This window comes from Meyerozyma guilliermondii, genomic scaffold (assembly GCF_000149425.1).
Source record: "Meyerozyma guilliermondii ATCC 6260 scaffold_1 genomic scaffold, whole genome shotgun sequence".
NCBI classification, from domain to species: Eukaryota; Fungi; Ascomycota; class Pichiomycetes; order Serinales; family Debaryomycetaceae; genus Meyerozyma; species Meyerozyma guilliermondii.
Window position 1 is genome coordinate 1,179,834 of NW_001809800.1, and position 25,376 is coordinate 1,205,209.

Here is a 25,376-nt window from a genome sequence, read left to right on the forward strand (position 1 = left end):
CACACACGGCGCCATGATTTGTATTCTACTTACCACATTGTATAGTAGTTCGCAAAATGTGGGCGAAAGAACTTTTATACCCGATTTGAGATTAATTAGAATGAGGTAAACAATTGTGCGGCGCGCAGCATCACTGAAAATGCCAATAGCAAAATTAGGCAAGGCGTAGACCCGAGGTACATGCAAGCTTTGTAGCGGTATTATTATAGAGGTGAGTGTAATTGGTTACTTGAAAGTTATTTTTAGGTATCTTCATTCTAATAATATTATCAAGTTTGCAATCTCGGCTGTGCACGCAGGGGGTCCTAGAGAGTTCGAGACTATTTTTGGCGCTGCATAGAGTTATGAGACGGTATGCGTAGTGAAACAGACAGCGCGTAGGGTGGGTATAGGTGAGCACGGTGCGTACATGTAGGTCCAATTGAAGCAGACGGATAGAAAAGGCTGCGGTTGGTCCACATTGGTACAATTTGTAGTTTGACGTATCGTGGCGGAACTCACCTTTTGGTTCACGTCCTGCAGCCGGGAAACTCTTCTGGCCTTCCAGTTGCCGCAATCGCGCGACGGCACATTGCTGCGTGCGAAACCAATAGTAACCTGATGTTCTCTATCAAGCTACCTCTAGTGGGTTCCTTGAAGGCATTGCGACCAAAATCGCTCATATATATAGAACGCTTCGTGCTGACTGCAGCAGCTACAAAGACAAAGAAGAAAATCAATTCTCCTCTTCAAAATCTTCGTCGTTCGACTCCGTCTGACAATGGTAATTTGACCCATATACTCTCGCTCTTCAATAAAAATGGAGCAGAAGATGCAAAATTGGAAAAGTACCTTTCGCCGGTAGCCTGTGTCACCGTGGGGGATGCCTTTGACCTTGGTAAAGTCCGACTGCTTCTCGGCAATGAATGTCAAAAAAGAATGGTGATTCCCGATGAGGTGTGTGCTTTTCAAGTGGATTCCAAAACGGTGATGGTTTTGGCCAATGGATCCGTAGTGGGCTGGGGAACACCCGAGGATCGGTTGGAGTCTGATATAATTCCGAAACTAAGGTCAGCAGTAATCGAACCTTGCGTGCCGGAATCCGAGGAGATGGACTGGATCGACCTCGGCTACATTCCCGAAAAACCGCCAAACTACGGCAACTCGTATATGCAAGGAGAGATCATGGTTCTCCAGGGCGATAACGAAGACAAAAAACTCTTGGATATGGCTGCGTTTGCAATTGGTCTTTCACGGTCGACCCGGCTCTCGATCCTCGAAAATGCCTTGGAAAATCACATCCAGTTGACGAGAAAAAACTCAATTAGTCTTTCTAAGGGCCACAGTATAAGCACCAACGAACATGATGTTCTCAAGCTTACCGGAAGCCTCTTTCTTCTCCGTGGTAAACTCAACCTTTACAGTGAACTTATAGAAACCCCCGACGTTTACTGGACAGAACCCACCTTGGAGAAGATTTATGAATCGATATCCAGAGCCATGGATGTTCCTTCGCGAATCTCGATTCTCAATCGGAAACTCGATTATGCAACCGACGAGCAACGTGCGCTTCTTGCTGTTCTCAACGAGAAAAAATCCACCCGCCTCGAATGGATAATTATCATCCTCATCATGGTCGAGGTGGTGTTTGAATCGTTCCACTTTTACGAGAGCCGACAGTCCCACAATGAAACCGCCTAATGCACCTCGTACCTTCGCTGCAGCGGTTACTCACATACTATGCAGGCTCGGTAACTGCTAAAACTGCCCGATTGGGACCCCAATCGTCCTCAACGTACATGTAAATAGATCCGGAGTTGATACTCTAATGCACATTGAAACGAACCTCATGCACGAAAATACACACATTCACACAATTGAAGGCCCATTTGGTTAGGATCACTTTCCTTTTTGGGTCCACCACATGTTTGAGATTCCTCCCAATTCAACATCAAATGGGCAGATTTCGAGACAAATGACTTAGCGTTACGAACTGCTTCAAACATGGCAATATATAAACATGGGTGATGCGTCACTGTTTCTCCATGATGTTACTTTTGTTTTATGTTTGCTTTGCGACAGTAGCACTGGCTGCAAAATTGTCCAATGTTTGGACTCTGCTTTCAATTACCAGCCCTCAAGGTAATCGTCCTCAGGATATCCATTCCGCTAGCTTGGGGTGGAAGATTGCAACTGCCGATGCCTCTTCTGGAGACACTTTTGATATCATTATGCCTGGAGTATTTCGTACAAAGTTTGGTGAGCAACAGCTTAGACTCGTTGTAGACGATACTACTTATGCCTTGTGTGATGCTTGGGATGGCTCGTATATCACCGATTACTCGAGTCTTCTGTGTACAGTGACTAGTGCTGTGAATACTGATCGTGACATTACCGCAACCGGAGTTGCTACCTTTGACTTTGTGTTTGGTGCCGGTGGATCTTCAAGATCTTCTGACCTCTACGAAGCCAGTCTTTATCACGCTGGAACAAATACCATCAACTGGAGTGGACTTTCAACCACTGTGGATTTTGTTGGAGGACCATTTTTCAACGAAAATGATAATGATGGTTTGGTCTACTATTCGAGATCAACTCCTCAGCTTAACGAACAGTTGTATGTTTTGTCAGCCTCTTGTCCAGCTGGAATCACCTCAGGATACACAATTGCTACTTTTGAAAACGACTACGACTGCTCTGAATTCAGTCTTAAGATGACCAAGGATTTGAATGACTTTTATCTTCCTGAAGGTTATGAAGATGTGCCTCTGCTGCAAGTTCTTTGTCAAAGTGGTCGTATTGTTGGAAGTTTCTCAAATGTCCCCGCCGGATACAGAGTGTTCTTACAAGGATTGTACAGATACCCATTGACCTCGGATACTGTGTACCACAATTTTGGAGGAAACGTACAATGTCTGTCGGGACAAACCAAAACCAACAATTATGGAAGAGAAATTGTTGTCATTACTGGTGACTCCGACTCCACTGGAAATTCAAAGGAAATCATAGTCACCACCACCACTTGGACCGAAACATATACCACCGTCACCACCCTTCCATATGAGTCTACTGCCAGTACCATTACCATTGTGGTAGAGGTTCCTGATACAGACAGAACTACCACCACTACAACGTTTACTCTGCCATGGACGGGATCTTTCACGACCACAAAGACATTGCCTTATGAGACAGAAGGTCCAACGGTGACAATCACTGTCGAAGTCGATGTGCCTACGCTGGCCAGCGAGAGTTCTTCGAGCTCTGAGAAATCTAGTCTGATTGAGTCGAGTTCCAGTTCTTTGAGTTCTTCAAGTTCTTCAAGTTCCGTCGAGGTGAGTTCTGAGGTTTCTTTAGCCACTACCACAACAACCACAACCACCACTTGGTCCAATCCTTATACTTCAACCACAACGTTGCCAATAACTTTCGGTGCCACAGAGGTGACTGTTATTGTAGAGGTTCCTGAGCTTACAACAACTACCACAACTACCACCACCACCTGGCTGAATCCATATACTTCTACCACGACGCTTCCAATTACTTCGGGAGCAACTGAAGTTACGGTTATTGTCGAGGTTCCTACTGGAGGATGGTCCAATTCCAGTATTTCGTCAACGCAAACATCTAGCGTTTCGAAGACATCAATTGAGTCTTCTTCAAGTTTGACCCTGGAGAAATCTGAGGCCCCAGAATGTGAGACATGCACCCTTACAAGCCATGAAACTGTTTCGACCACAGCTACTATCCCTTGTGAAGAGTGTCACAAGTCGCTGTCGGTAGCCGAAACGTCCCAGACTCAAGAGACTACTGAAGAGACTCAATCGACGACAGCCGAAACCCATAAGACAACAGAAACAGAACACTGTGATGAATGTGAAGCAACTGAGACCACTCCTTTGGAGCTGACGGAAACTTCTGTTCCTCTATTGACCACGACAACGCCAGAAACACCAGAAGAGCCTGAAACAACCGTACCAGAAAAGCCTGAAACCGAAGTTCCCGAGGAGCCTGAGGAAACAACAACTCCAGAGGAGCCTGAGATCACAACCATTCCAGTAGAGCCTGAGATAACAACAGATGAGCCCGAGGTGACAGATGAGCCTGAGGTGACAATTTCGGAAATTCCAGACGAGCCAACAGAAACGGAGACAGAAGAAACAGTTCCAGAAACAGAGTCGGTAGAACCAGAGGAGACAGCAGAGCCCGAAGCAACAACAGAAGAGGAATCAGAAGAAACATTGCCTCCTCAATTTGCTGTTTCTGAATTCACATTCGAATACAATACTGACGATTTTGCAGCAAGTCCTACTGAGACAGAAACCGAAGTTCCAGTAACTGAAATTCCAATTACTGTAACTTCGGTTGCTGCCGAATCTATTACTGCCTGTAGTGTGTCTGTGTATAGCGGTACAGCGTCAAAACTCGTCCCCTCATTGATGGTGATTCTACTCACGTTGTTAGTTTAGTTTACATAGTTAGTATATGCAGTCAATCAAAAAGGAGCAGCTGCAACTTGCGGCGTCCCCTCGCTCCTGCACACCGCCCGAGCCGTTACCGGGAACTGGCGCCAATCATCTGGCGCTATTCCTTATCACCCAAATATATGCAGGCCCTGACCTACCCTTGGCAGTAGATGATAAACGATTGTGACCAATTGTCTTGGCTTTAAATCAATGCATACCAAGACTTTTCGTCGCCTGAAATATGCACCAAGCTGCGGCACCGTCTTTTCTGCAGTTTCCCCAGAATTTTTTCTTTTAAGCTCACCGATAAGGGTCTCTCGGTTGCTGCACAGGAGGGCGCGCCGGCTGATAAGACACATCGATAGCGAATGCGAGCGCGCGCACGCTCGTAACCAGGAAAAAACATTTCGTTTTCTTTTCAGATGCGCCTGCAGGGCGTTCCACGATGACGACTTGCAGCCGAGCACAATTATAAGGTGGGCGTAACCGGAACCGAGAAATTTTTCCAGGTGCTCATCAAACATTTAAATTTGCTTAGCATATTTATAAAGCTAACATAGAGCAATAAGAATAAGAAGGATTAACAAGAGCCTAAAAGCATTTGACAGAACCATTTGTCAAAACCTATTGTTTCATTTTTTGGATAAACATTTCATATATTATTTGCTAAATTAGCTTCGTTCACATCTCCAATGCTTAGTAGGAGAAAGCTCTTCGCAGAAGACAAAGAGTACAATGAAAGTTTGGTGTTGTTATTCACCATTGCCAGTTCGATGATTTGGATCATGGTGCCCGGTTTGGCATTTTTGTATTCGGGTTTGGCCAGAAGAAAAAGTGCATTATCCATGATATGGGTCGTCATAATGGGTACATTTGTGGGATGTTTCCAATGGTACTTTTGGGGTTATTCGCTTGCATTTGCACCATCTTCCAATAACTTTATTGGCGACTTGACATACTTTGGTTTCAAAGGACTTTTGGGATTATCTGAGCTTGCCAGTGATTATCCCGAGATTGCATTCGCCATCTTCCAAATGCAATTTATGGCGGTCACCGTGGCAATTTTGGCTGGTGCCCTCGTGGCGGAAAGAGGCCGGTTTCTTCCATCATTGGTGTTCATCTTCTGCTGGGTCACCATCGTATACTGCCCAGTGGTACACTGGATATGGGGTGGCGGATGGGCTTCTACCTGGCGAGGCGGTGCCTTGGATTACGCCGGTGGAGGACCAGTGGAAATTCTTTCCGGTGTTTCGGCTTTCGTCTACAGCGCATTCTTGGGTAGAAGAAACGAAACTTTAATGATCAACTACCGCCCTCACAATATCTCCACAATATTCTTGGGAACCGCTCTCCTTTACGTCGGATGGCTCTTTTTCAACGGGTTCTCGTGCTTAAATGCTTCAGCAAAAGTACCATACTCAATGATGAACACCCACTTGTGCGGAGCATTCGGAGCCATTTCTTGGTGTTTGCTCGATTTCCGGTTGGAAAAGAAATGGTCCATGGTCGCCGTCTGTTCTGGATGTATTTCCGGTCTCGTTGCTGCCACTCCATCATCAGGAATGATCCCATTGTGGGCATCGGTAATCTTGGGTATCACCGCCGGTATCGTGTGTAACTTTTCCACCAAAATCAAGTACATTTGTGGAGTCGATGACTCACTTGATGTGTTGGCAGAGCACGGTATCGCAGGTATCGTTGGTTTACTTTTCAATGCAATCTTTGGCTCATCTACAGTCATTGGTTACGACAATGTTACCGACCATGCGGGAGGCTGGATCGACCACAACTGGAAGCAATTGTACGTTCAAATCGTTTACATTCTTGCTACCGCTGCCTACTCTGGAGGAGTTACAGCTGTGCTTTGTTTTGTCATAAACAAGATCCCAGGTTTGCATTTGAGAATAGACTACAATGCCGAAGAAGTTGGTGTTGATGAGGACCAAATTGGAGAATTTGCATACGATTACGTTGAGGTAAGAAGAGACTTTTTGGACTGGGGAACTCCAACTGTTGCCAAGGAAGAAGGAGAAATGGCACAATCCGTCAATGAACCAACTGACAACGAAGTCAGCGAGGAAGCAGTTTACGAAGGAGTAACTACAAGTTCACAGGGTTCGGTACTGGGAACACAAGTCAACGAGAAACAGGATTAGAACTGGAAGCAGCAACAAAAGGATAAAATCGTAGCATTAATAGGGTAGGAATTGAAACATTATAAACGCAGTTTCAGAGAAAAGTAATCGTGAAAAGCTGCCTCGAGCAACTTGCAACAAGTCACATACTCCTCAAGCTCATTATATATCTGGCACGAAAACCGACAATAGAACTTGCCGTGCACAAATAGCTGGAGGTAGGTTTTATCATTGTAAGCCATTTGGTACTGAATAGTATCCACGCATTTCTTAACTTCTTTCAAATCTGTAACGTTTAATCCCTTGCTTCCAACATCTTTGGCAAACGTATCTATGGGAACCTCTATATTTATCATAGCCGTGATCAACGACTTGGATTGATTTTCTATGATTTGAGTTCCGGGCCATACTTTTTCGGTGATTTTTTGGCCGACTTTTAAGCAGAGTTCATGGCAATATTTGGCGATAGCCTTCTCACCGCCTATTGATTTTCTGAACTCAATTGCTGGAACGATACAAGATATCAGAGCATATGTCTTTGACCCCACAAAATTGAATTTGTCAATGAATCGATTCTTTATATCTTCTGGATCCAATCCTGATTCGGTCTCTTCGTCAAGATACGAGTGACTGATAGGCATAGTATGAATCTTACCTTGAAGACGAGGGTCAACATAGAGCACCGCACAGCCTCTGGGAACGTAAAGCCATTTGTGCAAATTGGAAGCGTATACATCGGGCTTCAACTTATCCAAATCGATATCGATGAGACCTATGGAATGGGCACCATCGATCAACGATATCACATCGAATTCACGACACAAAGCAACCAACTTTTCAAAGGGGAATCTTACCCCAGGAACCGAGGTTATTGTATCAAATAATGCCAACAGTGGACGAGCATTCTCAAACACTGCTTTGTATTTTTCAATAATCTCATCATCCTCTACTGGGTAATTGACTTCCACAACTATGATTTCCACACACACTCTGGCCTTCAAGAACTCCACAACGTGAACACAACTGTCATAACCAGTACTAACCACCACAACTTTGTCTCCTTTTTTAAAAGGGTAGGATCGGAGAACAGTATTGACTCCGGTTGTAGTGTTATCAACAAGGGCCAAATTGCGATAATCTGTATTGAGGAAAGTTCCTAGTGCTTTCAACAGCGCAACATAGTCATTTTTAAGTTCAAACCTGATATACCGGTCGGGAAACTCGTGATCGTGATTCAAAGCAGAAATATATTTTTCATGAATAGGAGTTGGAGTCAAGCCGTATGAGGCATGGTTGACGGGAATGACATCTGGAGCAAGTCTGTCGAAGTATTTTTTGCGGAATTCATGACCAAAAGGAACCGTCATGTTAAGTGATCAAATGTGGCTCTCCGCTATAAATGAAGTCGCAATGCAATTATGCGGCTGAAAATGGCTGCGAACAAATTGAAATAAACGCCAATTCACTGAGAGGGTTGAAACGAGATTAAAGATCAAACTAAAGATTGCTACTAGTCTTATCACGGCGGACTATATACTAATTACAGTAACTTCTAGGTATTTGCCAAAATGTGAAAATTTGCAAAATTTGCAAAGAGCCTTTAATGTAATCTCATTCTATCACCAGCTTCTATCATAATTTCTAGTATTCTTAAAAATCTTGTATTATCGTAGTGCTACTCCTTCTCATCCCATTTATTACATTGCTTCGGGCAGCGCCGGTACCGGCTTTCACGTGACCATACCCCAGACTGGCAGCCTCTATTACTTAATCGCATCTCCGCTCGTGCGGTGATGGAAAAAAAAAAATTGGCGTGAGTCAGCGAACATTTAAACTTGTGTTGATCCCAATCCAAAAAAAATCAACATGAGAGCTGTCAGACGTGCTCTACAGACCCCGGCCACTAGGTCAATCTACAAATCACAACTTAGGGCCATTTCAAAGTCTGCCCAGCAAAATGCTACCATGACCCAAAGGCTGCTGCCTTCATCCCCACGTCCTACTCCAGCACCAGCTTTCAACCAAGAGCCTAGCGGAGCCGCTAATGAGTCTGGTGAAAGACCCTCGACCAAGAGAAATCTTAGGCGTGAACAGCTCATCATGGACGACTCGTTTATTGGACTTACAGGAGGTGAAATTTTCCATGAAATGATGTTAAGACACAATGTTGATACTGTTTTTGGATATGCTGGCGGTGCTATTCTTCCTGTTTTCGATGCCATTTACAACTCGGATAAGTTCAAGTTTGTTTTGCCACGTCATGAACAAGGTGCTGGACATATGGCGGAAGGCTATGCTCGTGCTTGTGGTAAGCCCGGTGTTGTTCTTGTTACTTCTGGTCCTGGAGCTACTAATGTGATTACTCCTATGGCCGATGCTTTAGCTGACGGTGTTCCATTGGTGGTTTTCACCGGCCAGGTGCCTACTTCTGCCATCGGTACCGACTCTTTCCAAGAAGCTGATGTCATTGGTATTTCCAGATCATGCACCAAATGGAACGTTATGGTTAAAAATGTTGCTGAATTACCCCGTAGAATCAACGAGGCGTTTGAAATTGCCACCCTGGGAAGACCTGGACCTGTTTTGGTCGACTTGCCCAAAGATGTCACTGCCTCGATTTTGCGTGAATCCATTCCTATCAAGACCACCTTACCTTTCAATGCCTTGAGTCAAATCACTCGCCAGGCAGCCACAGAGTTCACCATGGAAGCCATCCACAGATCCGCTGACATTTTGAATAAGGCCAAGAAACCAATTATCTACGCTGGTGCTGGTGTCATGAACAGCGAAGAAGGTCCCCAACTTTTGAAAGAATTGGCTGACAAGGCTTGTATTCCCGTTACTACCACCATCCAGGGTCTCGGTGCTTTTGACCAACGTGATCCAAAGTCGCTAGATTTCCTTGGTATGCATGGAAATGCCGCTGCCAATACTGCTATTCAAAATGCCGACGTCATTATTGCCTTAGGAGCTCGTTTCGATGACAGAGTCACCGGTAAAGTGAGCGAGTTTGCACCTGTTGCTCGTGCTGCTGCTGCTCAGAACAAGGGAGGAATTATTCATTTCGAAATCAGTCCTAAGAACATCAACAAAGTGGTAGAAGCTACTGAGGCTGTTGAAGGAGACTTGGCTGTTAACTTGGCTAAGTTTATTCCATTGGTAAAGAACGTTAAAGAGAGACCCGAATGGATGGGACAAGTTGAAAAATGGAAAGAAATGTACCCATATGCCTACTTGGAAGAAACCCCTGGATCCAAGATTAAACCACAAACCCTCATTAAAGAAATTTCCAAGCAATCCAGCACTTACGGAAAGGAGGTTATTGTAACTACCGGTGTCGGTCAGCATCAAATGTGGGCTGCTCAACATTTCACCTGGACCAAACCCCGGACCATGATCACCTCTGGTGGTTTGGGAACGATGGGTTTTGGTTTACCCGCTGCAATTGGAGCCCAGGTGGCCAAGCCAGATGCAATCGTTATCGACATTGATGGTGATGCTTCCTTTAATATGACATTAATGGAAATGTCTTCTGCTATTCAAGCTAATGCACCAGTCAAGATTTGTGTTTTGAACAATGAAGAACAAGGAATGGTTACTCAATGGCAATCACTCTTTTACGAACATCGTTACGCCCACACTCATCAATCCAACCCTGATTTCATGAAATTATCAGAAGCTATGGGCCTTAAGGGTATTCGTGTGTCGAAGCAAGAAGAATTAGTATCCGGTGTCAAGGAATTTTTAGATTATGAAGGTCCTGTTTTGATGGAAGTTGTTGTCGAGAAGAAGGTGCCAGTCTTGCCTATGGTTCCAGGTGGTAACGCATTGGACGATTTCATTGTCTACGACGCTGAAGTTGAAAGAAAAGAAAATGAGTTGAGAAAACAAAGGACTGGTGGTTTGCATTAAAATGATACGTCGATGACATTAAAAGTTAATTATTGATATAGCTTTAAGTATATATTCTTGAGACATTCCTAAAGACATTTCTTATGAACTGTAAGGCTTGTAAATAGCAAAAAAATGATGAACTTGTTCTTTAAAATGAACTGAAAAAAAGAAAATTAGCCCGACGCGGGGGTCGAACCCGCAGCCTTTTGATCGCTTCTCTTATATAAGAGTCAAACGCTCTACCGATTGAGCTAGCCAGGCCAATCGTTGTGGAGTTAGCAACTATGTGCAAATATATATGGCCGCTAGGGTGCCCCGCTCACACGGTTATACCCGACACCCGGTAAGCTGCAGTCTCCGAGGATATTCCCCATATTCCCGGAGATCCGGGACTGCAGACAAGTTACCCATTCATCCGATGTCTGGGGCATTTTTGATACTACAAGGAAGAACAACGATTTCATCTTCTGTTCTCACCTAGTGCCTATATGTCGAGATGGACTATTCCAAAGAGGATGATACCCAGTCTGCGGGCTCAAGACTGTCAAACCTGAATATGAAGTTGATCAATACTACTTCTGGGCCTCGAGTTTCTCAAGCTTGTGACCGATGTAGAATCAAAAAAATCAAGTGCAATGGCCTAACTCCTTGTCTGAATTGTTCTAAAATTGGATTTGATTGTAAAACAAGTGACAAGTTGACTAGGAGAGCTTTTCCAAAGGGATACACCGAGAATCTCGAACGCCGTATAAGAGATCTCGAAGAAGAAAACGAACGACTAAAAGCGGAGAGAGGAAATAACGTCGCTCCGGCGGTAGAAGCTCACACTCCCAACCGTGTCAAGGAAGAAACTCGTCCAACCACAACATCCACTACTTCAAATCCACACCAATCTTCTGTACCCATCAATAACCCGATTGATCAGATTTTCAATCTCGATAGCAAGGGGGTAATAATTGGAAATGACAACTTGAACTTTGAATCACAATTCAATCATTTGCTCATCAATCTCAATCTTCCCTTTCTCAAGATCACCAATTCTCATAATTACCTTTTAAATGACCCAAACGCTTATTTGTACCACCCAGCGTACACCGCTTACAACCAGTTCCATAACCGTGATTTAGATGTTATTTACAATCCTTTGACGGCAAGAGACTCAGCGCACGATATGCTCGATGATGTGTCTAGCCTTACAAATAAGCAACTCCCCAAAGATATTTATGACTTATTCATAAAATTGATCAACAATTTCAAAAATCTTTTCAGCAGCAAAAAGGAATTGGATAACCAGATCATCCAGTTTTTTCTAAATTATAACATTTTCATTCCAATCTTTGATTTCAAAAAATTCATGCAATCTTATGATGCGTTCCATACCATGTACCCGTTCATGTTCACTTACGACGATGCCACCATAAATGGATTTAACATTCTGAGCAACGACTATCGAGTTGTAAATGAGTATTTGATGACAGTGGTTCAAATCTACGCAATGATCATGATGAACGATCCCACTATCAATCTCAACTTACTCTTGAACCATCCAAATCCGGGGTATGCCAATACTACTTTGAACAAGGGTGACAAAACGCATGCAACTTTGACCATCATAAGATCGTTATATGATTTTCTTCCCTACCTAAATGTTCAGCATGTATCAGTGACTCAGTTGCAAACTTACATGCTATTCCTATACTATTCGCTCCTCACAAACAACAAGGAGAAATCTTTGGTCTTATCTGCACTTGTCAATGCCTTTATTGGAATCTTGGGAATAAACCTTAACTCAAAAAACTTATTCTTCAATGACTTATCCTTAAATTTGGATCAAAAGCGAGATCGTGTAAAGATCTTTTGGGTCTTCAAAGTTTTGTTAAAATGCTTCAATTTAAAATTTGGTTTCAAACCAAGTATTAACACCACGGTCATCAATCCAGTTACAATTGATCGTTATTTCGAATTGACCCCGGAAAAATTGAGTCTGTTATTAGATTCCTCACGAGGTACTGACGAGCTATTCACGACGCTCTTGAAACCCAGCGTGGAGTTTTTAAATTTGGTGAACATCATCATCCCATCTTCCTTCTCTCCTAATTATTATCAGTACTTGAAACTGGGCTCAAACAACAATCTGGGCCATCATCATCGAAAACATCCTAAATTGGACTGGATTTTGAACGATGATGACGGAGATGGAAACGATGGTAACTTGAACTACAATTACAACCAGTTCTTGACCATCGATAAAAATCTCTCGAATTGGAGGTATTCCTTGAAGGAGAAGCAGTTGAATTTGGTTCCACTTCAATTGCAGATGAACTTACCTATACTATCAAGTCAGACAACCAATGACTTGTATCACAAGATTATATCAAACAATGCCCAATCGAGTACGACGATATCAAGAGAAGGCATGGTCAACTACTTACTGACAGGTGTTCCAGATATATACACTGCCAGTCAGCTCATAAAAATTCAGCTTAATTTCCATTGCTTGTTGATCAGGTCTATGAACTACATCAACTTTGTGATTGATAAAGAATTGACCCATCCTTACTATGTGAAAATTTCGAATATATCAAGAGAAGTATTGACATACTTTCTTCTAATATTTGAACATGTGGGTGCAGCCGATGAGATTGATAAAATTCCAGCCTCAACTGGTAACACAGGATCTACAATGGGATCATTGGGGATTGATGACGACGACGACGGATTTGTGATAAACGATTTTCTGTTCAAAAGGAGAAAAACCAACAACGCATTCAATAACCAGGTCAAGTGGAAAGTTAGAGAACTTCCTCCTTCTCCCTTTAACAGCATGCTTAATGGGTTATCGATGACTATCATTAATTTCAAAAAGTCAATTCTTTTGCAAATGCTCTTTTTATTGGTCAGTCTGACCAAGTTTTTCAAGAAGGAGGGTCTCGTTGCAGATAACGTCGCGAGTACTTTGAATAACAGTATCAATTTGTTCATCAAGATATTCATCAACTACCAAACCAATGCAGCCACTGTTTTCAGCAACCAACAGTCAAAGGCCAAGAAGTATAAAGAAGACACTTTATTCAGAAAATTGATGAATGATGAACTTCGAGATCAGATTTTACGTGAGCCACGAACCAATGGAGATGACAGCGACGATGACGAGCTTGGATCAAGCCGAGGAATAAACGAAATCCACGAGACTATGGACATTGATTGGGACGACGAAGATATGGACGAAGACTTAAAATACTTGAAGATACTCAAGTTTGTTCAGTATAAAATTAACTGGCTCCAGGAAAAGTCGGATAACAAACTCAAAAGAGCAAGAGCTTTACGACAGGAAGGGTCCAGGCAACCCACACCAGGGGTGGAATCCTCTGACGACAAAATGCTGCAAGTCAAACAACCTAACGTAGTGAATATGCCGTTAGGGTTGACAGGTGTCTCAAGTTCATTACATGAAACCGACTCTTTGAGCAGTTTTTACTGTTCCACTTCCCCACCTGGTCCTTCACAGGCTCCTTACTCGGCTACAAGTCTTCTATCGAAAATGCAATCGGAACCACGTATCGATATGGCAGATCCCAAAGAGGAGAAGAATGGAAATCAAGCTGACGAGAGATTGGTTGCAAATGATTTGATAAATCTTAAACGAGGCTACAGTAAAATCGGTCTCTCCCCGGAATCCCCAGTATGGAACTACACACCAAATTCTACAAGTCCTGGAGGCACAACTATCAATCCAGATACTAAAACTCACTAGCGGCACATTATACGCAGTCCTAAAAAATGTGGCGGGGTTTAGTGTCAGGGGAAACGGATTTGTGTGCATATTGAATAGGAGTGCAGCAGATATTTTGTTCTCAAATGCGGGGTTTTTCGTCTGTCACGCCGCGGTAAATTTCAAAATGCGGCGTACATTCCAGAATGTACCATATTCTTAACCCCACATTAGCTTATCGCCCTGCATTCTGCGCCTCTCGCACCTGATACCTGGAGATTGGATTTTGCCGTCTTTTTTATTCTTGTTTTTCAAGCATAATTATTGACAATGCCTTTTCAACACTTTACCGACCACTTTAACAACTCAACCATGACCCCATTGGGTGACCAAGAGCACGAGAGGAGAGACTCTTACTTTGACAACGAAGTCACTATTGGCGACTCAACTTCATTTGGAGGTGACATTCCCGCTCCTGAAGAGGAGTCAAAGAAAGAGTTTGAAAATCCCAGCATTGCAAGTTTGAGGTCAGAGACTTTCCACTTGTCTTCAGATAATTTGATTGTAAACTTGTAGTCAATTTGCAATCATTGGATCGGCACCGAAAGTGAGAGAAAATATCTATTCAAAAATTAGTTTTAGGAGTTAAAGGTTAATAAATATGGGTTCCATAATCTTTAGTTGTAGACTCAGCTTTTGTACATCATTCCAATCACAAGACTCTAGTACATGGAGCGTGTCAATTTTCGCTTCCATTTGTAAAGCTAGTTCGTAAAGACAATTTGCTGCCGAATTTCGAATATAAGTATTCGAATGCTTGCATGCTATCCAACATAAACGCTTTCTTGCATCACGCATGCTACCATATTCTGGCATACTTAGGAATAAGAGTATTCTTAAAACCAACTTTATCCGCATCACATTAGTGGTATTAATGTGAAGATTATAACTTCGAATGTATAGCCTCTGGTAGTCAAAATCAGATGGAAATTCGAAACCTGATTCAAACAATTTCACAAATAGATTCAAGGTATTTGTGTAAGTACTAATTGCTCGTGATGACTGCTGTTGTAATGGCATATCCTTTGGAACTAAAAGAATCTGTAGGATGCTTTGAAATACAGACGATACTCTGCTGGGCGTAATTTGTCTGAAAAATACCAACATTGCTTTAAAGGAGGCATTGATAACATCGCTGGGACCACGTATGGCAGCAGCACTGAAGACAATTCCTCTCCAGAACGGCACAGATAATGTGGATTCATGTTCTTCAAGAACCACACTTCTATAATATTCAAATAAGCGAGTGAAATATCCTAGTGACAGATCAAATACCTCCTTCTCACCCACCATAAGTTCGAACGCCTTGACTCTCAATCTATCAATTTGTTCACCACTGATGCGAACGAGTCGCTTATCCAACTCTAATGCCAATGGTTCAAAAATTGGCCTGTGCGCTTGAATTAGCTGAATAGTTGAATAACGAACCTCAGATCCGACATCTCCTTGTTCTGTTCTTGTATAGTTGTCGAGGCACTTCAAGATACCCATTAAATTGGAATGATCGTTTTTATGCAATGGAAAGTGCAATGGAAAGCTGTCTAGAATGAGAGCTTTCAAAGCGCAAGATAACTTGTCTTTATGGAGCAAGTTCACAAGCCTGTCAGCTTGGTACTGTGAACATTTTATAGAGCTGATACTTTTAGCAAAAGCCCTGTCCCCATGCTCTATCAACTCGAGAGCCGCATCATAATCTTGGTCTGAAAGTGTTTCACAAAGACTCAAATATTGCTGTAGAAGGCAATCAAGATCGTCGGAGTCAACATTCATTGTAATCACCGAAACATCGTGCCAGGCTCGAGTGGAATCGAAATCAATGCCTAAAGTCTTACAAAGCACTAGGTATAGGAGATACGTCTCTGCTTTGATTGCTGTAATCACCTTTAGGTTTTTTGATAATTCTGAATGAAAGGAATGGCCCGCTTTTAATATAATGCGACGAGCACTTTCTGAATTGAATGCAAGAGCCACTATAGAATAGTGAATGTGATCTGAATGCTCATTGTACATTTGAGATAGTTTTTGAAAGAAGTTTGACATCATATCGTCGGAAACATTTTCATTATCAAGAACATTGATGAAAGTTCTGATACATCGTTTCTGTAACTTGAAATCAACATCTTCCTCAAGAATGTTCTTGAGTATCGGTGACAAGAGCTCATCTGAACATATGTCAAGCTTGAGTAACTCTTCTACGAGAACGAAGGTTTTTTGAGACTCTGAAATGGCCTTAAAGGTCATCAACTCAATGACTTTGATGCTTGTCTCCCCTAAGCGTTCTGAACCACTTTGGTCAAGACAAAGTCTGCCGTGACGACCTATAAGCTCCTGGACCACAGATATCCCGCAACGTCGAATTATCAAATCTCTGTCGAATATTGATACCTTCAATACATCTTGAAAGATGGTCAAAAACATCTGCGGATTCTTTGTCTCAAGCTTCTGGGCCAGTTCAGGTGTCAAAAGGCGAATGATAGCCCATAGGACAAAGCACGAAGCATCTCTTACCGGCAGACCTAGTTCACTCGAGCCCAGATATGATTCAAAGAACAAATATTTGTGGACAACACTCAAGACAAGTGGAATTGTGTCGATGGGCAATGATTTGTTCATCGCTATAAGCCCAAAGAATAAAAGTAGTGTGTGTATTCTGTGAATTGCAGTCACAGCGTCATCCACTTCAATGGTTCTGGTGAAGCTTTGAGAGACCATTTGAATCAGTGAGTTTGTAGTGAACTGCTTAAATAGAAATTGAATCAATTGGTCGTGATAATTCACAGCCTTACTCAAAAGGGACCGGGATATCGAGGCTAAAGCTTTTGCCGTGCTATATCTGAGCTTGGTGTCGAAAGATGAGGACAGGCCCATAATCTGCTGAACTTGTATGGTGATGATTTTGGACACATCTTGATATCTACCACATGATAAAAAGGACTGTGCAATTCTGGTCAGAAGCTTAACAAAGTAGAGCAACCTTAGGCCGTTTGGGCGGGTGATATCCAAGTACATTGAGTCTAGTAATAGAATGTCACGAAACACCAAATCAGAAATGTATTGACCAGATTCCAAAGTGGCCAATTTGAGTATCTTGTTTAGCACCATCAGATAGCCTAGCTTCTGTGTTTCATTATCTAATCCCATCAGCCATGTGGGAAGAATATAGTTTTCATAAAATTGTGGAAGGGTACCATTTCGAAAAGAATCCGGTCTGGTGACAATGCGTGAAAGTAGCACCAGGGCTCCGATTTGTGACTTTGAAGCATAAGATGAACACAATTTCTTACTGGCAGTTGAGACAAGCTTGGGAATTATATCAGGTTGCACTTTCTCTAGTGGAAAAGGTGCTAGGACTATATTTGATAGCCACAACGATAACATATAAATCTCGTTTTCGTCATTTTTTTCATCGGAATAGTGCAAGTAGAGATCATTGAGCGAGTACACATCACTAGGAAAGCAATTGGTGACGACTTTATAGCCACGAACCTTGGCAAAGCAATACACCACCTGAGCTAGCGATCTAGTAAATGCATTTTCATGTGACTTTGTTCCCACAATCAAGAACTTTTCAGCAATTGCCTTGATGTGGTCGTTCAACTTCGAATCTAAAAGACTTGGTGATGTTTCAAACTCATCAATTCTGCTATTAAGTTTGACGCCTATGGCATTGAGATGGCTAGTACTTGCATTTTCACTCAGCAACAATCGTGATAAAAGCGATGAGATTTCTGCGTGTAAATGATCTTTACGCCTGGAGATACCGTCACCAAAAGGAAGATCTATATCCATTCTGGCTCATTTTGTCAAAACTCTGAATGAGAGGTAATATGAAGCCTTTTTGATTTTCCTGCACCTGCACCTGGTGCACGGTGATCGAAAATTTTGTTTTACAGATACTTGACTTCAACCATGTCTGTTGCCAACGCTGCCAAGCAACAGTTCTATAAGATTACTCAGCTTCGTTCCACCATCGGGTGTCATCCTATTGTAAGGAAAAATATCACAGCCTTGGGATTGAAAAGAAGACATCAAATAGTGTACCAGCGAGTATCTCCTTCGACTGCCCATAGACTCCGTACCGTGAAAGAATTGGTAAAGATCGAACTTGTAGATGAGCCAAAGACTAGAGAAGAGGTGAACAAAGAGAGAAAGTTCAATCCTGGGTTCGAATTACTCAAAAAAGGTGCAGAACGAACATACCAGTAGATGCGAAGATCAACAAGAATCAGTGGAATGATCACGAGAAAGATGTTTGCACAGATTAAACCATAAATCATAACAATACGACTCGGCAACCCAAGCTTGTATATAATCGGCGTCCAGCGAACCTTGGGAAGCTGTAGTACACCATTTGCTACTCGGTGAAGATAGTGCTAACAAAGGAAGAATGAATGAAAAGAATTAATTGCGGAAGTGACTCGAGGGCTTTATACCCTCTCGTTAGCACGTATTCTATTCTGTGGCTTGATACAGAAACTCAAGTGTGTACCAATAGACAGAAATGCACAAATTTAAAAATTCAACTAATATATAGGAATGAATCAAGACACGGAGAATGAATGAGTAAGATAAGTCGTCACTTCCCAATATCGAAACCTGGCTAGTATAGCTGCCAAAACCACCTTTTCCAGAATACATAATCCTGCACAATGATGATCAATTCAAATTTACAAAAAGGTCATCAATGGGCATAGAGAAATAGCTCAAACTTAGCCAGTCCACTAAATCGTAGCCATAGAAAACACTATTACTTTCATTTCGATCGTCTTTCTCCAGGGCGACGTTGTGTAAATCGGGCTAATTGATTGGCCCATCACCTAAAAGTCACGTGATCGTGATGGTGAAAAAACATCAATGGTCAATCGAACCACTACTTACATACTCTTTCGAGCATCTACGATCATAAATTAGCGTGCCGAGTAAACGCCTATCGTACCACGTACAACTATAAACAATGCTATTCACAATCAGGGCCACTCAAAGAAATCGACTTACTAGTTCAATATTCACTTCAACATTTGCAATCTGCTTCACTTTGGTAGCGGCCAATTCGCTTCTTCCGTGTCCTGTTGATAGTGTTCATGGTAACGAATCGATACTCGAGGATCGTATAAAGCGTGCCAAGGAAAACAAAGAGGAGAAATCTCTGTGAGCGTTATTGAATACCCATTTCAGCCCAAGGTTGAGATCATAGAATAATGTTCTATGAATTAGCATGGGTCCCAGAAGGTGGAGTTTGACTAGCTAGGTATGATCTGCTTCTGGATTCTCCCAGAGAGCACTTGTGGACCAAATCGTTTCATGCATTGAAGTGATGTCATTTTGATCCAGAAGTGTATCGCGATCCAAATTCTCCATTCCTTACATACAGTTGAAAAGCCCTGGTATCATTGTTTGATACCCTCGGTTGCCTTTCAATACGTTGAATTCCATGGGGCAGCCACAGGTCTGTTTCGTGCCATCAATTGGGAATACCCACATATATATACTCATTTCATTCTTGTATAATAGTTTCATTCGCCTTGCGAAGAGAATGTTATAAAGTTAATTTACAATAGCAAAGATTATCAGGTATATTCTAGTCATCAAATCATTCTTTATCATATAAAATGATCGTAGAAACTCTGTCATCGACGTTCCATTCATTTTCGCAGTTATGACTTTATTGGGCTACTTGTCGACTCAATTGGCCTCATCTATTAGATCGTTCTAACGGAAGAATCATTATACTCAGAGTAAAGATCCCTTATTCACATATTAAAATAATCTCTCCATAACTGAATTCAACATCTCTTAGCTCGCATAATACCGAGATAGCTTGGTGTACGCGTTTCTGGAGTCGGATTAGTAACGTCGGCAGTAATGCACTTGTCTCAGATAGAAACGAGCTTCTAGCTCTAAAGTTCAAGCTGTCATATGGCAGAGGCTGAAATGAACTGTTGACTGTATACCCCATCAGCAATATTTTTTGATCAAACCTTGAATCAGACTCACATAAAAATATTATAGCTGTAGAGAAGAGTGGAAGACCAAAATTTACGGGAGAACAGTAGTGCTTGTTTTTAAATCATCCTACTATTACGGTCTAGACTCTTAAAAATTTGGTATATTAAACGCAATTTTGCAGCCAGTATGCTTCCTCAATAATTACATAAAATGCTAGCTTTGAGCTACCCAACTCAATTCTAGAAACACTATAAGCCACCTTTAAGCCACTGTCGTCAAAGCACCTTCAATTGTTTAGACGAGGTGCCAGCTTTGACACCGCTTGTGGAACTACTACCCTCGGCAAAATGTTCTGATCTCCTTCGTAAATTTCAATTCAGAAAGAATTAACTCAATCAGGAAAATACTGAAGGGAAACTGCGCCTGCAAATTACTTCTTGCGGAAATTCCTATGCGCCAAGTGGTTCCATATCACCGCACCGGTAAAGATAGGAGAGATTTACCTAGCAAATAATTGACAAATAGTTGATATAGCAAATCGTAATGCTAGCCAAAGGTCGTATGATACTACTATACAATCCCATTGGCGCCTATGCTTCTGTCATGGTGTTTTTTATGTATTGGTACTAATACTAGCTTCCATGTATTGTCTGTATGGAACCGGCCAAATTGGGAAATTTGCAAACAACAACAATTAATAAACCGGATTAGGAAAGGGTTCCATTGGCGAGGCAGCTTTATAACGTATTGGCTTGCACCCTATAATAATTGCACACCACCACTAATTTCTTTGAAGACCTTATAGACGGAAGAATGTCATGCGTGCTCCATTCTTCAATTTCCCTTGATTATTCTTTTCCCTCGAGGAAACAGTTTGATGATATCCGAAAGGGACTTCTCTTACCTCGTGATGCTCTCATACTGCAAAATCTCACATTGGTAAAAATGCCACAAGCTAAAGATCCTGTTCGTGTCGCACAACCAATCCAGAAAACATTTTCAAGTCAGCGCCAAGACGATCCATTGGAAGCACTTTATGAGAAATCCAAAAATGTAATAGACTCATACACCGAAAAGTTGATGCTAGATTCACTTTCTCCAACGGCCACTGGTGGCAAGAAAGTTCTTCCAACCATGAAAATGGAAGACTCATTCGTTGAGAAGACTCAAGGTTATCATATTTCACCTTCGGCGGGCAAAACCTTGTATTTTTCACCCAAATTCACAAAGAAGACAAATACCTCATTGCCACAATCGACCCCAGACACTAAAGATGCAACCAGAAGAAAGCTTGATTTCGGTACTCAAGGTCTGTCGAAAATGAGAAAAGTTGACCTTTTGCAAATTTCAGGTAAGAAATCTGGTCCGGTGCAAATCTATGAAGATTCGCAGCCAGAGACAGAAGAAGATAACCTTGCATGCCATGCTGGTCATATTCTACGCATGGCTATGGATACCACGCTATTGGGATCCAGTTATAACTCCAGTATGAACTCATCATTTGGGTTCAATGACTCAATCCTAGGTTCCAAGAAAAACATCCTTGACCTTGAAGGTGAGGAAAGCATCACTCGCAGCCTGAAGCGTGAACACAACTTGAATACCAACAAGGCCACGAAAGTGGAGATCAGTGCTGAAGATTTGAACAATGCTATATACGCAGAATTGCTAACCATTAGTACAATGTCACGAGTTATGGAACTTCAAGTAGGCAGTATCACGAGAATCCACTGTATAATTATATTGGCGCGAAAAGCTAGGTAGATTTTCGTCCTTGATAGAAGGTTCAGATTGACATATCTTGTGTTGATTCCAGTATTCGTCAAGGTCATCAGCTGTGATCTCCCTCTTGTAAACCTTCAGAACATAATCTATTGCAAGCTTGGTAGATGTGTTACTCTTGACAATGGACTCCGGAAGATTCTTGATGAGATCCCATATTCTGCCATCAATTACACCTGAAAAGTCAGATATATAGCAGTAGAGATAATATTGGAGTAGTTCATGAAAGTTTCCTCTCAACGAGGCTGATATGACACATCTATAATTGTCGTGGGTGAGGCGGATGTTTTGAGCTTTCATGAACTGATAAAGATGCAAGCTGGCTTGTTTAGCAGCGTTTGAGTTTGAAAGGGAATTAAAAATAATGTCGAGTGTATCGTAATCCACAAACGCTTTGAATGAAGAAGGATCGAATCTCTGGAATGCCAAAAGTGCTCTGACCATTCCGGTAAATGATTGATATAAATTGATATGATTCAAAACGCTGTTCAAGAAAATCTTAGCGACGTCCGAAGAATATTCCATCCGTTTGATATAAGCTAGATGGACGTTGATTAGCGAGGAAAGTGCTTGAAGATTAGCCATTGCATTCCCATTAGGGTTGGGATTTCCTCCATCCATTTGTATGTCGTCTTTATCCGGTTCGGTTTCTTCGCTTGCACTAGTATAATAGTTCATATACCTATGAGACATAGGCTCAGTGATGTCTTTATAAGTGAGTAAGTCACGACGTTCCCTTTTCAACTTTTTATTGAGTCCAGAGATGATATCGAATACTCTCATGATGGTTTCATCGCTATGTGTCTGAGAAGGAACATGATAGCAATATGCTTGGATTATTTCGAGAGATAGCTCTTTGGTAAGTGATTTTCTACCCTGCAACGATTCATGGAGAAAGTATGGCTCAATCATGGCAAGAGTCCTTTGCACATCTCCGTGGAGTGCAAATGTATGCAAAATTTGAAGTAATGTCTCTCTGTTAAAGAGCTCATTTACATTGGTATTGTCAAGATTTGGGGATATGTGATGGTCAAAGATGTGAGTCAATAACCGGTAGTGGCTATTCACCAATGCAAAAGACAAAAACTTTGTGGAATCCATGGGTTTTATGGGCTGTATTACTTGTAGAATATCCACGATGTCGTCGCAAGAAGAATAGGAGACCATATTGTCAAGCAATCGGGCAGTGGGCATCAAGTTCAATCTGTCTTGTGGTGCCAATTCGAGTTCCATCGTCAATATTTCAATAAACAATTCCTTTGCACGTATTATCTGGGAAGTGTTAAGCATTACCTGAATGAAAGCGACGTAATATCGAACTTTGTTAACCGGCAGTTGTGTAAATTTTGGTATTACATTTAGCCACAAGTATCGAAGGTGTAAAAGTTGGTGGACATCATTGCAGTATTTGAAAGTGGTCAAGAGATTTTGGGTATTTCTATCAATCTCCGAATTGGTGAGATTCAGTAACGACGTACTTGCCAACAAGTATGCTTCGATCGCAATTTCGACAGAGCCCGTCCTCTTTCCGCTGGCACACGCATTGAGCAACTTCTGTACGTCATTTTGCAGGGGGGAAGTCTTCAAGACATTTAATTGATCGAGCAATGGGTTCTTGGAAGTGAGGTTTGGAGTTTGTTTGAGAACAAGATGCTTATAATTTTTCGTCTTGCGGTTTGTTTCTGTTGCTTCGTAGCTTACAGACAATGTTCTGATGGTCTGAAGGTGAAAATGAGGTATTCGTAACCCTCGTCGGCATAGCATTAAGTATCTACCAATGCACCAAGATCTAAAATTCGCGATGCGAATCTGAATATTTCAATATGAGCACTAGTTTAAAACGCCTTTTAGCAACTTCTGCCAAAAGTAGTGCTTCCAAGCAACAATTCAATGTCTTTGATAGAGAAGTGAAACGCATTCAGCGATCCAGATACCCTGCGACCAATCCAGAGCAATCAAGAAGAGCAGACTACTTGAAGGATGAGGTTGCATTGAGAACAATTGAGAGACTTGCATTTATAACGAGAGACTTAACCCGTGTGTTGGATTTCGGGTCCCATCTGGGCAATTTTCTCAAGGTGTTGTGTCAAGAAACAAAAATTCCTGAGTCGGGTGATGAGGTTGAACTCGAGATTGCAAAGCAACTTGAAAAAGATAAAGAGTCAGTGAAGAGCAGAATCAAAGAGATCACAATGGTTGACTCGTCAAAGCTGTCGCTTGAGAGAGATATCAGTGAGTCATTCAACACGAAATTCGAGGGAAAGATAATAAGAAATGTAGCAGATGAAGAGACGTTTGACCATGAATGTCTCCAACAACCAGATCAGTACGATGCTGTTATATCCAATTTGTCCATGCACTGGATCAATGATTTGCCACAGGCTCTTGCCCAGATCAACAGAGTCTTGAAACCAGATGGAGTTTTCATGGGAACTATCTTTGGAGGAGATACTTTGTATGAGCTTCGTACGTCGCTACAACTTGCTGAATTGGAACGATTGGGAGGCATGTCGCCACGATTGTCACCTTTGGTGGACTTGAAAGACGTTGGCTCCTTGCTCAATAGGGCTGGTTTTGCCATGTTAACCATTGACGCTGAGGATATCGTCGTTGGTGGATTTCCCGACATAACTGCAGTTTGCGAAGACCTACAATGTATGGGCGAGCAAAACGCAGTCCATTCGAGACCAGCACTCCTTCCTCGAGATGTCCTTTTGGCCGCGAACGAGATCTATAGGTCATTACATGGAGAGAAGGATGACAAGGGAAATGTCACACTTCCTGCTACCTTCAATGTGATTTCTATGATAGGATGGAAGAAGAGTGACAACCAACCACAACCACTTGCCAGAGGGTCTGGTCAAGTTAATTTCAAGGACGTTTTGGGCGAGAATTGATGAATAGCGAAAAGAAGAAGAAAGCAAGAAGGTATCAGTTTGGTTTAAGAAAAAGTGATTCGGACAGAATATGACTAGACTGTTACAGGATAGTGTCTAGTGTCTAGTGTCGTCGTGTCTTCGTGTCTTCATATCAAGACGACAGAACTATCTCATCTGATCACAAAAATCCCATCCTAAGTAAATTAATTGTATATACCACTCATTACACTCCATATTCTCCGTGGTGGACCCCACTTCCGAATCCCATGGAACTCTGGCAATCGCACATGATCCGAGTGTGTGCAGTACCGATTGCCCGATTCCCCACAAAAGTACCGAGGGCGTATTTGAGCTCACGCTTGATTGCGAACTACCTCATCAGTTAAGCTAACTTGTTGAATCACTCTTAAGGCTGCCACAATATTGAGTTGCCAAAAATATTGATCTTTCATTTGATCCTTCGAGGCATAAAAAGTTTCAATTATCTGCTGTGTGGGGTGATATTCGTGGCACAGGCGATAAGACA

The 25,376-nt window shown here is 42.1% G+C and overlaps 10 protein-coding genes and 1 non-coding gene across 11 annotated transcripts; 7 read left to right on the forward strand and 4 right to left on the reverse strand. All coding sequences in view use genetic code 12, as the record gives it.

Annotated features, from left to right (window-relative positions):
* Positions 1-600: 600 nt before the first annotated feature.
* Positions 601-1,680, forward strand: PGUG_00672 (uncharacterized protein; the record flags this gene model as incomplete). Its single annotated transcript, XM_001487245.1, has 1 exon — positions 601-1,680. The coding sequence occupies one exon, from the start codon at positions 601-603 to the stop codon at positions 1,678-1,680; it is 1,080 nt and encodes a 359-aa protein (XP_001487295.2).
* A 326-nt stretch (positions 1,681-2,006) lies between these two features.
* On the forward strand, positions 2,007-4,445 carry PGUG_00673 (uncharacterized protein; the record flags this gene model as incomplete). The annotated part of the gene is made up of 1 exon (XM_001487246.1): positions 2,007-4,445. One exon carries the CDS (start codon positions 2,007-2,009, stop codon positions 4,443-4,445), a length of 2,439 nt encoding a protein of 812 aa, XP_001487296.2.
* Positions 4,446-5,134: 689 nt separating this feature from the next.
* MEP1 (ammonium permease) lies at positions 5,135-6,598 on the forward strand (the record flags this gene model as incomplete). Its single annotated transcript, XM_001487247.1, has 1 exon — positions 5,135-6,598. The coding sequence occupies one exon, from the start codon at positions 5,135-5,137 to the stop codon at positions 6,596-6,598; it is 1,464 nt and encodes a 487-aa protein (XP_001487297.2).
* Positions 6,599-6,657: 59 nt separating this feature from the next.
* PGUG_00675 (uncharacterized protein) lies at positions 6,658-7,944 on the reverse strand (the record flags this gene model as incomplete). The annotated part of the gene is made up of 1 exon (XM_001487248.1): positions 6,658-7,944. The coding sequence occupies one exon, from the start codon at positions 7,942-7,944 to the stop codon at positions 6,658-6,660; it is 1,287 nt and encodes a 428-aa protein (XP_001487298.2).
* A 499-nt stretch (positions 7,945-8,443) lies between these two features.
* On the forward strand, positions 8,444-10,489 carry ILV2 (acetolactate synthase catalytic subunit; the record flags this gene model as incomplete). The annotated part of the gene is made up of 1 exon (XM_001487249.1): positions 8,444-10,489. The coding sequence occupies one exon, from the start codon at positions 8,444-8,446 to the stop codon at positions 10,487-10,489; it is 2,046 nt and encodes a 681-aa protein (XP_001487299.2).
* A 157-nt stretch (positions 10,490-10,646) lies between these two features.
* PGUG_05974 lies at positions 10,647-10,732 on the reverse strand. Its single transcript has one exon. It is a non-coding gene; the product is annotated as a tRNA-Lys (tRNA).
* Positions 10,733-10,967: 235 nt separating this feature from the next.
* On the forward strand, positions 10,968-14,225 carry ZCF16 (Zcf16p; the record flags this gene model as incomplete). The annotated part of the gene is made up of 1 exon (XM_001487250.1): positions 10,968-14,225. One exon carries the CDS (start codon positions 10,968-10,970, stop codon positions 14,223-14,225), a length of 3,258 nt encoding a protein of 1,085 aa, XP_001487300.2.
* A 603-nt stretch (positions 14,226-14,828) lies between these two features.
* Positions 14,829-18,032, reverse strand: PGUG_00678 (uncharacterized protein; the record flags this gene model as incomplete). The annotated part of the gene is made up of 1 exon (XM_001487251.1): positions 14,829-18,032. One exon carries the CDS (start codon positions 18,030-18,032, stop codon positions 14,829-14,831), a length of 3,204 nt encoding a protein of 1,067 aa, XP_001487301.2.
* Positions 18,033-18,152: 120 nt separating this feature from the next.
* On the forward strand, positions 18,153-18,449 carry MRPL33 (mitochondrial 54S ribosomal protein uL30m; the record flags this gene model as incomplete). The annotated part of the gene is made up of 1 exon (XM_001487252.1): positions 18,153-18,449. The coding sequence occupies one exon, from the start codon at positions 18,153-18,155 to the stop codon at positions 18,447-18,449; it is 297 nt and encodes a 98-aa protein (XP_001487302.1).
* Positions 18,450-21,875: 3,426 nt separating this feature from the next.
* PGUG_00680 (uncharacterized protein) lies at positions 21,876-23,735 on the reverse strand (the record flags this gene model as incomplete). Its single annotated transcript, XM_001487253.1, has 1 exon — positions 21,876-23,735. One exon carries the CDS (start codon positions 23,733-23,735, stop codon positions 21,876-21,878), a length of 1,860 nt encoding a protein of 619 aa, XP_001487303.2.
* A 59-nt stretch (positions 23,736-23,794) lies between these two features.
* Positions 23,795-24,868, forward strand: PGUG_00681 (uncharacterized protein; the record flags this gene model as incomplete). Its single annotated transcript, XM_001487254.1, has 1 exon — positions 23,795-24,868. The coding sequence occupies one exon, from the start codon at positions 23,795-23,797 to the stop codon at positions 24,866-24,868; it is 1,074 nt and encodes a 357-aa protein (XP_001487304.2).
* Positions 24,869-25,376: the final 508 nt, after the last annotated feature.